Source organism: Nothobranchius furzeri, chromosome 6 (genome assembly GCF_043380555.1).
Source record: "Nothobranchius furzeri strain GRZ-AD chromosome 6, NfurGRZ-RIMD1, whole genome shotgun sequence".
Classification (NCBI taxonomy): domain Eukaryota; kingdom Metazoa; phylum Chordata; class Actinopteri; order Cyprinodontiformes; family Nothobranchiidae; genus Nothobranchius; species Nothobranchius furzeri.
Window position 1 is genome coordinate 30,361,714 of NC_091746.1, and position 14,175 is coordinate 30,375,888.

The 14,175-nt window shown below is 46.3% G+C and overlaps 1 protein-coding gene across 2 annotated transcripts in view; it reads right to left on the reverse strand.

Moving 5' to 3' along the window:
* Positions 1–626: 626 nt before the first annotated feature.
* neurl1aa (neuralized E3 ubiquitin protein ligase 1Aa) overlaps positions 627–14,175 on the reverse strand; it is a 47,723-nt gene continuing 34,174 nt past the window's right edge. The window contains exons 4-7 of one of the 2 annotated variants that reach the window (XR_008563893.2): positions 12,724–13,449; positions 4,998–5,147; positions 1,990–4,143; positions 627–1,913 (exon numbers count right to left, since the gene is read on the reverse strand). Coding sequence is in view for 1 of the 2 variants with exons in the window: in XM_015973454.3 (XP_015828940.3) it covers positions 3,902–4,143; positions 4,998–5,147; positions 12,724–13,449 (1,118 nt within the window). In the remaining variant the exon portion in view is untranslated. Of the gene's footprint in view, positions 4,144–4,997; positions 5,148–12,723; positions 13,450–14,175 lie in introns of both variants that reach the window. The other variant, XM_015973454.3, reaches the window with a different exon arrangement.

Genomic DNA, 14,175 nt, shown 5'->3' on the forward strand with positions numbered 1-14,175 from the left:
TCTACCAGCGTGTGAATGTGTGTGTGAATGGGTAGATGACTGATTGTATTGTAAAGCGCCTTGGGGGGTTGTAGAACCCTGCGGAGGCGCTGCACAAACACAGACCGTTTACCGTGTTAAACTCGTCAGAGAGGCTTTTAAGCAGAGGGATTATTTTCACCCACAAAGGGACCAAATGAGGGTTGTTTTTGGTGTCCGAGGGTCATTAAACACACCATCTGATCTCCAACAGGTAAGACCAAAACAATTAAAATTCCACTTTTTACACCTGGTTCATCTGGGACTGCATCACCTCCCACAAGATTGACATCACCATTTCAGAACCAAGATGTATCTCCATGGTGATGGAAGAGCCTCGCCCTCGAGGACGGAGACCCAGCTGTCCAACGGGGAGCAGCTTTAGATACCTGAGAGAGGTCAGAGTCACACAGGTGGGTCAGAGTTTTCCACCTGTGGGTTTCCTGGAGGACCACGAGCAGCTTCCTCAGAAACCTCTAGACTGATGTCTGAGAAGGTCCCATCTGTGTGCTAAAAACACAGAAATTGTTTTTTAAATTTCTAACTGGAATTTCTCCCTCTGTAGCTGAAATGTTTGCCTGATTGTGTTGAAATCAAGAGCCAAAGACTTTCTTCTCAAACATGTTTTATTAAATCATCCGACCACACGAACACACCTGCTGCTTCAGTCAAGAAACCAGAAGAACACAAAGAAGGTCGGCTGCTTTGTGACAACAGACATGTTGATTCTGGTTCAGGTGCTCGTTTGGTCCCAACATTCAGCAAATGGAAAAGAAACCCACAAGAGACAAAAAGATCTGAGAAGCTCAAATAAATAACAGCATCAGAAACATTCATGTTCTGTTCAAAACCAGCATCTGAGAAACGGAGAAGGCTGCAGGAAGTGGGTCTGCATCTTCCATCAGGAACGGGTCGATGGAGCAGAACCGGGTTTGGTCAAAGAGGAAACGCGTACAATCAGTAGCCTCATAAAGGGGCACAGGTGGCTGGGGTGCTAAACTTATGCAAACACACAACAAAGACCAGTTACAGCAAAAGAACACCTGAAACTCCGGGATTACTATAATAATATGTTAAAAAAGAAAAAGGTCGTGCAGCTCGGAGCAAATTCACGTCTGATTGTGCTGCAAGAAAAGATAAAGTTTTTTTGTTTTTGTATAAAGAAAGAAAACTTAAAAATAATGATTATCAAATAATTAAAAACAACTTTTCAGTTCAAGAAGCTGAAATAAATTTTCTAAACGCATAAAATCACCATACAGATGCTGATGGGGTGGGTGGAGGTGGGGGTTATTGATTATCTACAAAATAAAAGACTTCCTGTGAAGTTCTGGCTCCTTTATCAACATCAGGGCATCCTTCAGCCATGATGAGGTCCTAGTAAGTGCAAATACAACCTCGGATCAGGGTCAACCTCATCAGGTGGTCCTGGAGGAGTTCTGGTCCAATCCGCTTCAGCTAACTAAGGTTTGCTGAGGCCCTGTGTACGGTGTACATTTTAGGACATCCTCAGTCCTCAGGAAAACCTCCTCACACCTAAGGAATACATCTCAGTCCTCAGGAAAACCTCCTCACACCTAAGGAATACATCTCAGCCCTCAGGAAAAACAGCCTCAGACATCAGAACTTAGCTAAAAAGGCATCTGGTCTCAGGAAAAAGACTGTCGATCTTAAACGGCATCAGGCAGAACGGCATCAGACCAAACGGCATCAGGCAGAACGGATTCGGAAAGAACTCATGGTGCGTTTACATAAATCCGTTTTTAATCATTATTTTGTATTTATTTATATTTCACAGTAAATGACAAACTGTAGGGTGTAGTGTTCGAAAACAGCAGCAACACACTTGTCCTTTATTTGAGCCTTTCCGGTTCTTTCAGAGATGAGGTACCTACCTACAACGCCAAAAATAACCGTTAAATATATCATCGACTCTCAGTCACTTAAAATAACAAGGTAGCCGGAACGCACCTTTAGATGAGCCGGGAAGAACCGCCACTAAGAAGCCGACAGCACCTACGTCATCAAGTTGCGCACACCGATCCGTCCGAGGGGGAAAACCTAATACAAAATAATAATTAATAACGGATCTACGTAAACGCACCATCGGTCTGAGTCTGTTCTGCCTGATGCTGTTTAGTTTGATGCTGTTCGGTCTGAGGCCGTTGGGTATGAAGATCGACGGTCTTTTTCCTGAGGTCTGACAGATGTATTCCTTAGGTGTGAGGAGGTTTTCCTGAGGGCCGAGGATGTCCTAAAATGTACATCGTACCTGTGGCTACACCGTAGCTCATCTCCACCAGCGTGTGAATGGGTGGATGACTGATTGTGTTGTGAAGCACCTTGGGGGGTTGTAGAACCCTAAGATGGTGCTATACAAATACAGACCATTTACCTTTTGAGGTTCTCCCGTCTTGTTTCCATGTCTAAGAAACCCCAGAGCGCCCTCTCTCCTCCGACTCTACCAGGTCCTCCACCTCTGCAGCAGGACCAAGGGGGTTCCCAGGCCAGTAAGGAGACATGAGCATATCCTTGAGATCTTCTCTGGTGCTCTAAGCTTCATCAAACTACAACCTTCAGGGCTCACTAGTGTAGTTGCTGAATTGAGGATCAGCATCTTCATGGTTCTCCACCAGAAATGGGCCGATTACCATCAGGGAGAAAAGCTGCCGCTCCTCCTGATGGAGAAGAGCCAGATGAGGAGGTTCGGATCTGTCCTGCTGGGAGGAGGCCCCAGGACCGACTCCGGACCTTTCTGAGGTTGCAACAAACTCGTTTAGCACCTCATGAAGGCTAAAACCCTGGAAATAATCCAATGAACGTTCCGTTTTATAACTAAGGGAAAACAAATCAAAGCCCTGAATTTCCTGACAGGAATTCCATCCCGGTCCCATCAGAGACATTTAATAGTTTCATCTTAGAAATGGAATTTCTCTACAAAAATAATTCGATCTGTGTGCTTTTCCTCCTCTGAGTGAATGGCTGTGGCCGTCGGAGCCACCCAGCGGTATTATTTGGTGATGGGATTCTGGAAAACACAGACTTCTCTGTGGGTTAAGGCAGGAGGCTGATGCCATGGCAACAATCCTTTGACTCTGGGTTGTTACGGGAGAGGTTCCCGACGACTTCTGTAATCTACATCGGCACTCACAGTGTTCTACCAGCAGAATTTGAGAACCTGTAAATTGCCCTGAGGAGTAACCAAATTATTATTAAAATCTTTGAATCCACTTCCGGTTTGGAGTGGCAGGCCTGGAGATGGTTTTCTTCATCCTAGCAGTTAAAAACGAGGCATTTCTGACAGGAAATGCTGATTTCAGTGCAACACACCACACTTCAGAGCAGGCAGCTAGCTAGCACAATGACACGGCTACCAACGTTTGAAGTAAAACTAAGAGAAAGGTACATCAGGTTATACAAATACAGGAGAAATTACAATCCTACGTACAATACTCGGCGTGCTGCGTCTCCCATCACACCAATCACAAGGAATCTCGGTAACGGCGAGCCGCCGTTTCAGCGCCACCGTCACAGGTTTCAGCCGCCACACACTGAGATGATTACCTGCAGCAGGTGTGCTTTAAAAATTCTCTTAATGGCGTTTCAGAGCTCCCGCCGTCGTCCAGGATGGTGATTACAGAGACATTCGGAAAGAGTCCCAAAATCACACAACGTGGCTCAAAATATTTAATCGTTTCAGGATCTGTTCAGGTTTTTCTTCCACGTTCCCCGGAGAGGACACGGAAAGTTCCATGCCACTTTAAGCTCCGCCTTCTGAAAGAGGTGCCCAGTTGTGGACAGAGTTCCATGAAGAGATCAACATAGCCTGTGTGAATATGTTCCCTGAATGTGTTTCTGACCTGGGAGAAGTTTCCGGTTTTCCTTACGTGCTGCGGTACGTCTTGATGATGTCTTTGATCTGTCTCCTGCAGATGGGACAGCAAGCGTTGGACATCTTCTTTAGCTTCAGGCCACAGGTGTAGCACAGACACATGTGTCCACAGGTGTAGATGACCGTGTCCACCGTGTTCTCGTAGCAGATGGAGCACTCGTCGGACCACGGCTCCCGGCCTGCTGGGAACGTTGGTGATTTGGGAACGCTGAGCGGTGAACTGGGAGTCGTTCCTGTTGCAAACAAATAAATAAATAAATAATTAATTAATCAGGGAACTGAGATCCTCCAGAAACTACTAAAAATGTTACGTGTATCCAGACAGAGAACTCGGATAAAAATACATAACAGGATAAATTGGTTTTTAATCCATGCGAACGGAACTTTTCTGTTTCCTGTTAGTGTCCGGATTACAATCAGATAAGGTCAGATTCACGCAGCAGGATATTCATGCGGATTCATGACCCGATCATCTCCTTTATCCCTCTTATAAATAGGCCCATTGTGGCTAAAGACTCTAAAGATAATCTTGTCGGATATTCCTGCAGTGTGTGGTGTGCTAATCGGAAGGATGTCGGGACCGCTCGGGTCACAGATCCGGGTTTTCAAACGTGTTGGATTGTCTGGGTCTGATTTTCGAGGACAAACTAACGAGCTTCCTGTTGAATGTGACATGTAGCCAATCAGAAAGCGAGGTGACAGAAGCTTGTGTGTTTACTCCAACGTTAGGTTTGATCTCGAGGTGTGAAGCGGGTTTGAGTAGTGTGTAGTTGCTGCCGGGTTGTCACACACCACACACTATAGGACCAGAACCGGTACATCTGTGACGTTCATCACGTCTGCGATCTATTTTTGCCGTACAAACCATCCAAATATTAAAAAAATTCCACCAAGTAAACCGGGAGTGAAGGAAGTTTTTTTGGGATCTGGGGTTTATTATTTGGGTTTCATGTTTTGTTTCTCTCCCCATCTTTGCTTTATCATGTTTTATGAGATAAAATTAATTATTTAAGGTTTTTCTCCGCACAGCTGCAGCGAGTCAGACACCGAGCCACAAGGACCGTCGGCCGGGTCCGACTGAACCTACCTGCTGATGAACTGCAGTATGCAGCGGAGCACAAGCCTCCATTCAAAACCGGATCAGAGACGCCACTTCCCAGGGCGCTGGGGGTGTGTGGGGAGGAGGAGGGGGAGCTGGGGTTGGACGTGGCTCGTGGGTCGACGAGATGGGCGGAGCCTAGTCAGACAAGACGAAGCAGAGTCATTCCCTCAGCTTTCCCAAAACCCACAGCAAACCACAACACCAGGAAGTTTAAGACAATACTCAAGAAGAACATCGAACCGTTATCTCACGGGACTGGGACTTGTGGTGACCGCTGGAGACAAATATGCAAACTGCAAAATGAGCTGCTACAGATGGCTAGCCTGGAAATCTAGACCAATCGTAGCAAAGAGATCTTGCTCCGTCTAGCAACGCCCTCCTCAGCAGGTCTACCATCGGACCAAACAGTTTCCGTCTAGCCAGTTTTGTCACAGCGCTCTACATTTGCTGGGCGGGCTTTGCACCAGACGGAGAAAAACAACAAAGATGGCTTCGGCTCAGGAGAGGCGCTCATTTGCAACGGCTTTGGAAGATTTAGAGCTGAGCTTTCCTCCTAGACAAGAGCAGATAGACAAACTTCTTCTTCAGTGCTGTATGGCGTTGGCCGATTGCTGAAGAAATGAATATGTCACATTGATTGTTGCTCTGATTGGTCCTTTGTTTAAAAGACAACTGAAGACTCCTCCCCACGACTGAGCTCTGTCTATGGGTCGTGGCCAGACGGCACATTCACGAAGGCTTGCCGGGCTAACAGAAGGCCCCTCTGGGAGTCAGAGGACAGTTGTGTGATTCATTTAATCATGAAGTGTTTTCATTGGTTCCCAGTTTCGTCTCCCACTGCTCTCCAAGTATTCTCACATTTTTACATGAAAACTAAGTTGAGAAGCAGATGAGAAGAGTTAGAGACAAATTCTGGATAAAAGCATCGACTCAGACTAATTCAGGGGGTCGTTTCTCACAAACGTCGCATACGTGTTGAACATTCCAATAACGGGAACCGAGATTCTGGGAGGAAAATGGAGAACCCAGGAGAATGTTCTGAGACATTTTGGAAACTAGTGAGGACCAACTGAAGTTGCTGCAAACACACCTCTACCAACTGGACCAGACTAGCCTGCTCCCTCAGCTTCTCAGCTTTAGCTTCTCCTCTGAATGTTTAGAATTAGACTTTAATCCCACGATGCAGCATCCTGTTGTCCCTAATACAAATGACCCATTCCCAGTCAGGCTGGACATCCAGCAGGATGGTTTTCCCAGTTGAGACCCAATGTGCTTTCAGCGTTCCTTTGGTGTTGAGCGGTGTTTATTTGCCACTCCCTCATTGGCTGTAAATGGACACTAACGTGGTTATGTCGGCAGCAAACCAACCACAGGATGAGAGGCTGTTAGATATGCATCATTCAGGTTGTTTCATTTATTCAAATTCCTTCTCAAAACCCCTAAAATGTTTCTGAAACAGCTGAGAGAATAAGAGCAGCATCAAAAGTCCGTTATTTCAACGTGCTTTCATTTCAAACACTTTTACAAGCACAGGAAACGCGGACAAACCGGAGCTTTCCTGCGTGATGACTGTCTCCACAAACACGCTTCTGTTTCTCAAGTTCAGAGGACTTTAGTTGCCTTCCCTGACCCGGAACCGGCTGTGAGGTGCATGCTCGGTATTTATCAGGACACCTTCCTTTGTTGCCTTTTACCTACTGAAGCAGCATTTATGCAGGGATGAATTCTGGACAAAAGACAGGAGAAGAGACAGAAACCAGACTCCTCTGGTGAGCAGGAACAACACGATGATTCGTCGTGATGCATCAGCCCGATCGGACCGACTGAACGAGTCTAAAACAGCACCGGTGACCCCTCCTGCACCTACCAGCCATCGGTCCAAATGAAAGCAATTTCCTAAAGGTCATTCCAACAAACCCCATTCCAGTTCTGGCTCCAAAAATGGTTCCATAGTATTCCTGTTTTGGGTATCTGGTTGTCCTGGTTCTCCTTCATCTAGGTCTTTGAACTGACCAGGAGAAGGTGGAATGTTCCCCCCGTGATGAGAGACTGCTTCCGGCTCTAACCCTGATCCTAGATCCTGAGACCTGATCCTGGATAGGCTTGGATGGATGATTTCTTTCATATTTCCTCTCACATTTCACTGCAACAGTTACTCCTTTGCTTTAATTCTGAGGGAATCTAATCTCAGAGGCTGAACGCAGCTCGCCCATGGAGTCCACGAAGGTCACAAACTACACACCCTGCCTTAAGATCCAGGGCGTGAAGACCACAAAAAAGATTAGAGACTAGATCCAGTCCTGATGGAGTTCAACCTGCACCAGGAACAGATTGGTGCTGAGAATGTGGACTCAGTTCTTGTTTTGGTTCTACAGGGACCGGATACTCCCTCAGCATCGCCCTAACAAGGTGCTGCACCTCAACTTGATGCTAGATTATCAGTTCCCAGCTGACTTCCTGTTGTTCTTTCACTCACACTCTCACACTCTCACCCTCTCACTCACACTCTCACTCTCTCACTCACACTCTCACTCTCTCACTCTCTCACTCACTCACTCACCCTCTCACTCACACTCTCACTCTCTCACTCACACTCTCACACTCTCACTCTCTCACTCTCTCACTCACTCTCTCACTCACTCTCTCACACTCTCACCCTCTCACTCACACTCTCACTCTCTCACTCACACTCTCACTCTCTCACTCACTCTCTCACTCACTCTCTCACTCTCTCACTCTCTCACTCACTCTCTCACACTCTCACTCTCTCACTCACTCTCTCACTCACTCTCTCACTCACTCTCTCACTCTCACACTGTCACACTCACACTCTCTCACTCATTCTCTCACACTCTCACTCTCTCACTCACTCTCTCACACTCTCACACTCTCACTCACTCTCTCACACTCTCACTCTCACACTCTCTCACTCTTTCACACTCTCACTCACTCTCACTCTCACACTCTCTCACTCTTTCACACTCTCACTCACTCTCTCTCTCACTCACATTCTCACTCACTCTCTCTCACTCACTCTCTCTCACTCTCACTCTCTCACTCTCTCACTCACACTCTCTCACTCACACTCTCACACTCTCACTCTCACACTGTCACACTCACACTCTCTCACTCATTCTCTCACACTCACACTCTCTCACTCACTCACTCTCTCACACTCTCACTCTCACACTCACACTCTCTCACTCTTTCACACTCTCACTCACACTCTCACTCTCACACTCACACTCTCTCACTCTTTCACACTCTCACTCACTCTCTCACTCTTTCACACTCTCACTCACTCTCTCTCTCACTCACATTCTCACTCACTCTCTCTCACTCACACTCTCTCACTCACACTCTCTCACTCACACTCTCTCACTCTCACTCTCTCACTCACTCTCACTCACTCTCACTCACTCACTAATCCCACATGCAAAGATTACACAAACCAATTTAATCAAGAACCCTCGATCTAACATCCGTCTATCCGAGTGTCGGCAGAATAAAGCTACAGAGATCCTCTCCTTTCAAAAACATGGGAAGAATGTGGGGAACATGATGAGGGAGGTGGGCGGGACTTAAGAGGGCCTAGGGTTTAGAATCTGGAAAATGCACAAATCTATTTGTAAAAAATAAACAAGGAGGAAAAAATTCACCACTAACGGCTTCATGACGAAAAAAGAGCCTCAAACACAAAATTCAGCTGAAATTGAAGAGAAGCCCTCGTGCTGACCCTTGTGTGTTCCAAGTCTGCTGCAGCCTACTGGGACCCTTACCCTAGAGGTCAAAGATCACAAGTTTCACTGAAAAGCTGTCATTAAAAATGTCCCTGGAATTAAGAGAGGATGAATTTATTTCCCTTGTGGCGAGAAGGCTGCAGATTTCAAGCCCACTAAGTATCGTCTCCCCATGCCTGTGAGAAGTGAGCATGTTCTCCCCAATGCATGTTTGGGTTTCCTGCCACAGACCAAAGGCGTGCATGTCAGATGACCCTGTTAGTGTCTGATAAAAGATTAAACACACCAAAGAGTCCAGGTTTAGCAGAAATGAGTCATCAGAGTTTGGAACGATCAAATAGTAAAACATTTACACCAAAACAGCGACGAGGTGTGAAAAAGAACGGACCGTTCTCACCTTCACGCTCCCAGCATGCCTCTAAACTAAATATAACCGTATTATGTTGGTGTGTTTTCTGGTGTGTGTGTGTGTGTGTGTGTGTGTGGGGGGGGGGGGGGGGGGGGGGGGGGTGATGTTTGTGACCAAAACCGTCCTCTGCATGATTTCCTGTGTAGATAAAAATTGTTCAATTATGGTGATCAAAATCATAAAAGTGAGATGTTTAGATGAGTACATGAATTATTCCGTGTTGCACATGAATACACGTGACATGATGACGTGAGGATGGATGACTGAAAGAGGATGAGGAGCAGCGTGTGGCAGCTACAGTGCACGAGGACGTGCACGCTGACATGTTAACAGGATCTGTAACAGAAGAGAAGTGGGTCAGTGGATGGGTGTCCTGATTCCCTGCCGGCAGGACCCAGGCTTCCTCCTCTTCTCGCTGCTTCCACGGATTCGGGAAGCGTCTGCACACATGTCAGGCTGAGCCGCCCACACGCATGGGTTTGGGCTGAACGGGTCAGCTGCTCATTCAGCCCATCCGCCTCTGAAACACTTTGATTTTCTGTCAAATATCATTCCTGTCAAAGCAGAGCAAAGCTTCAGAGAAACAGCTTCAGCGCCCACAAGCCCAGGTTATAATCCAACTCCCAGATTATAAACCACAGCTCTAGTAAACAGGGCAGGAAAACAGCGGCTCAGTCAACAAAAGTAAATAAAAACAACACAAAATCTTGTTTAATCCAAACAATCAGATCTGAGTCCAAATTAAAGCTGTTCATGATTAAAATGCCGTAGTGGGAAACAAGCTAATCAGGTTCCTCCCAAGATTTGACTCATTCATTTATATCCTGTTGTGCATTTTAGTTGTTTTACTGCTGAAAGTTTCATTTTATTTGACTCAACCACGTCTGAGCGTAATGATCATTTATGACATAAAAAAAGAGAAGATCATATATGATCTGTTTTGAGATTTCACATAAAAATACATTATTTTAATTGAATTAAACATTGACAAACAGAGGGCATCAAGATTGTTTTCAGTTTATTTTTATCTGGACCTATTAGAAAAACGGTTTCGACAGGAATCTTGATGCTTTTTTGGTAATAAAAACTAAATAAGAGCCACCAAAAATTCTGTGTTGGTTTAAAGGACCAGTTTGAAACTGTTAGTGCCATCTAGTGGTCAGGCTGGGGACTACAACTATCAGAAACGTTAAGAACTGAAGTCTAAAGAAAATCTGATGATTTCTCAAATTTCTCACAAATAAAAATTCACACAAACCGATTTTATTCTTTTTGAAAAAACATTTTCTGTTACTGCGTGCCTTTTGCAGCACAATTATAGATGTTTTTTGTTTTGTTTTCTTACATAAAATACCCTCATTACTCAGATTCATTTAAATACGTTTAAATGTATAAACCTTTATTTGTGTTTGCAACACAAACAAAGGTTTGATAACCAAATAGTGTTTATTAAGCAGAAAAACGTGCAGAAAGGTTTTGGTCATCTTGATTATTTTATCATGTTGATTCTAAACTTTAATTAAAAAGTTTCAATTTTAAGCTGAACTGATGCGTACTGGTTTCATATCCAGCTTGTCCAAACACTCCGACCCGCGACCTCCTCTGGTTGGTCAGAGGAGACGGCTCCGTTACTCCTCTCTTTGTCCGGAGGTGACATCTGAAATAGTCAGAGTCCTCTGGGAGCCGTCTCTCGCCCCGACTGATCCAGTTCATCCGAACTGAAACCTGAACAGCTCACAGCGCAGCAACAGATAAAAGACATGGCTAAGGTGAAAGCAGCGGACATCTGGAGATGATTTTCACCGGGACTTCCAAGATGAGGTCCGATAACAAGACGTGCTTCAGACCCGCTCCATTGTTCTGTGGTTCCTGTTCTGATCTGCTGCCAAGGCTTTTTGTTTTCAGCACGATTGTTAGAGAAGCAGGTGGTGGCTGAGCACACGCGCCAAACCCTCATTTAGCAGGGAAGCAGCACGGAGCGTGCTCAGGCCCGACCACACCAACATCAACACAACCGAGAGGAACACCAGTGTCCACAAACCAGGGTGGAGCTTTGGTAGATTCACCAAATCACGAGTTTACATTTGAAATGTGTTTTCCTTTTAATTCACAGCTTTGCTCTCTGTTAAGCTGCCTTCTGCAACGAGAAGCAGGATGCAAAAAAGTATTTACGCCCTCGCAGATTTACTCACTTTCATTTGTTTCAGGTCAGCAAATTAATTTCCATGTTGTTAAAATATGAATTAACAAGATTATTTATAAAGTTGAGCTCAGCTCCACCAGCCACTACCACCAGATTGGTACCGCACCTGATCACTACCACATCTGACCTCTACCGCACCTGATCAATAAAATACCTGGTTAACAACATGCTTGATCTCTACCACACCTGGTCACTGCCACACCTGATCACGGCCACACCTGTAAATCACTTGAATTGAACCTGCATGACAAGAGGAAGCACGCAAAAAGATCTCAAAAACAACACATCTGGTCTTTTTCTACATAAATGAAGATGAAGAACTAAAGATCCCTAAACAACATCTAGAACTCTTGATCATCCCAAATTCTTCTGTGGACAAACCCAAATCAGAACTTTTGCAGCGACTCCTCTTGCTCATCAGGATGTGACCCAGAACCGCCACTTCAGGCTCTGATTCTTCACAAAGCTTCAGAAAACAAAAAGCAAGTGTTCTTCTCCCCCTAATAAGATATCCGATATCCCGATCCTCGTGATTCTGACTGAGAAAAGAGCAAAATGGGTGTTTTTTCCAACATTAATTATTCTTAAAAATGGGAATTTCCACCTGATACTTCAAATTTTATTGTTATTGTTTTTGAATGATTTGTAATTCCAACCAGACAGGGAGACAGAGGTGAAAAAGAGGTGAATGTCAGGCGTGACATTAAAAGCAGACGCTTTGATGCTCCACCTGAGAGTAAATCTGTAAGGCTTGTTAGCAGCATTCAGACATCAATTCTGCTTGCTTCACAGCCAGACAGGACACGGTTAAAAAAAAGGGAATTTCCCACACAGTTACACCCAAATGTAAACCTGCATCAGAGTTTTGAATAAATACAGAATAAGTTTGAGCTTTTCAGGCCCTCATGATGCTGTGAGCGTCTGGTCGGCATCTCCTTGATGGTTGGAGACTTGCTCAAGTGTCATTTAGAGGGGAATCAAAGTGTTTTAGCTCTGCTCTGTTCCTGTGGTGCAATGTTGTAATGTAGTCACAACGTGTCGTTATTTTGTCTTAACCTGATTTCAACTTGGTCTCAAAGTCCTCCCAAAATCATCTCAAATTTCTAGCATTTTCTGACCCACGGACACTAAACCGAGACGATTCTGTAAACCCTTTCAGACATTAGTGTTTAAAATAAACATGCAGCTCCCGCTCTGCTGCAGTGAGACGAAGGAATTAAGAATCCTCCCAAACATTTCGAGAGGATTTAGAAATTCCCTCGCAAACTGAAAGCTGCCCTGTGAGATGCAGGTTTTTAAACGAACTTGATTTCTGTTTGACTCTTTCTATATATTATGGTGACTTCCTGGGATGCTTACCCAGAATCCTCAGCTGGGTCACACCTCCGTGCAGGCCGAAGAACATCCAGAGAGGGCGGGAGTTGTCCACGCACACCTGCATGCCCACGTTGGTGCCGTTGTGGCTTAGGATAACCTCCCCCTCCTGGTTTACCAGAAAGCCCAGGATGTCGCTGCTCTGCAGAGGTGTCGGTACTCGACACACAGCCCAGAATTCCTTCCGGTCCACCAGAGCCTCGGGATTGTAGGGCAAGTCACTGGGCTTGAGAACCGCTGGGTCGCAGGATGTCACACCGTAGGACAGCGAACCCGAGCGTGCCGGGCTGGACTTGGTGACTTTGATGAACACGGTCTCTCCGATGCGCAGAGGCCGGTTGGTAAAGACCAGCGTACGCTCTTCTCGAGCATGCTCAGATCTCGCCACCGTGTGCTCGTCCAGCGTCTTGATGTGGGCGCCGCGGAGCTGGTGGAAGTGCAGGTCGCTCTCCAGAGCAGACGGCAGCAGGGAGGACTGCTGCGAGTTCAGGGAGTTCTGGGGGATCGGGCAGGTGGAGGAGGAGGCTGAGGCCAGGTGGAGGGTGTGGCGGTGGGAGCGGCCATGGGCGGGGCCTCCATCCTCCTGCTGCAGGTTGAGGTCACACAGGCTGACGGAAAGGCGTGAGTCGTCTGCTTCACGCCGCAGAGAGGTGGTGCGCACTGTGGTGAAGGAGCGAGGGCGTAGGCAGTCTGGAGGAAGAATCTCGCTGTCTGCAGAGAAAACAGGAACAGAGTAAGTTAAACGGCCGGTGGAAACGCTCTCCTCACCGTTAGCTCGGGTTAGCAGCTAGCCGGAATCAGCTGACACCCAGCAGCCCTCAGGAAGGGTCAGTCAGCTTCCATGCTGAGAAGTGTTGCCTAATCTGTGGAGGTTGAACGGGTTGTCCAGTAATGGGAAGGTTGCAGGTTCGATCCCGGTTCTAAACGGTGAATTCTGCTGTTGTGTCCTTGGGCAAGACACTTAACCCCCCTTGCCTGCTGGTGGTGGTCGGAGGGACCGGTGGCGCCAGTGCTCGGCAGCCTCGCCTCTGTCAGTGCGCCCCAGAGCAGCTGTGGCTACATCGTAGCTCATCACCATCAGTGTGTGAATGTGTGTGTGAATGGGTGTGTGTGAATGGGTGAATGTATTGTAAAGCGCTTTGGAGTCGTCTGACTCTGGAAGGCGCTACACAAGTGTGGGTCATTTATCATCATTGATCCCTTTCTTCTCCACGTGCATCAGGAGTCGGCTCTAATACCCGCCGCCGTCTCGGGAGTAAATAAAGATGATTGTTGTTAATTCTGTTCAGAGCTGAACGTTTTGTGTTCCTGCAGCAGCTCTGAGACTAAGACACGTGTCCCTACGAGACAATAAAAGGCATCCCATCTTATCTTTATCTTAAATAGCTGTGAGGCGTCAGCTTCTACCGATCAAACGAGGTTTTTTACGCTTGCTGT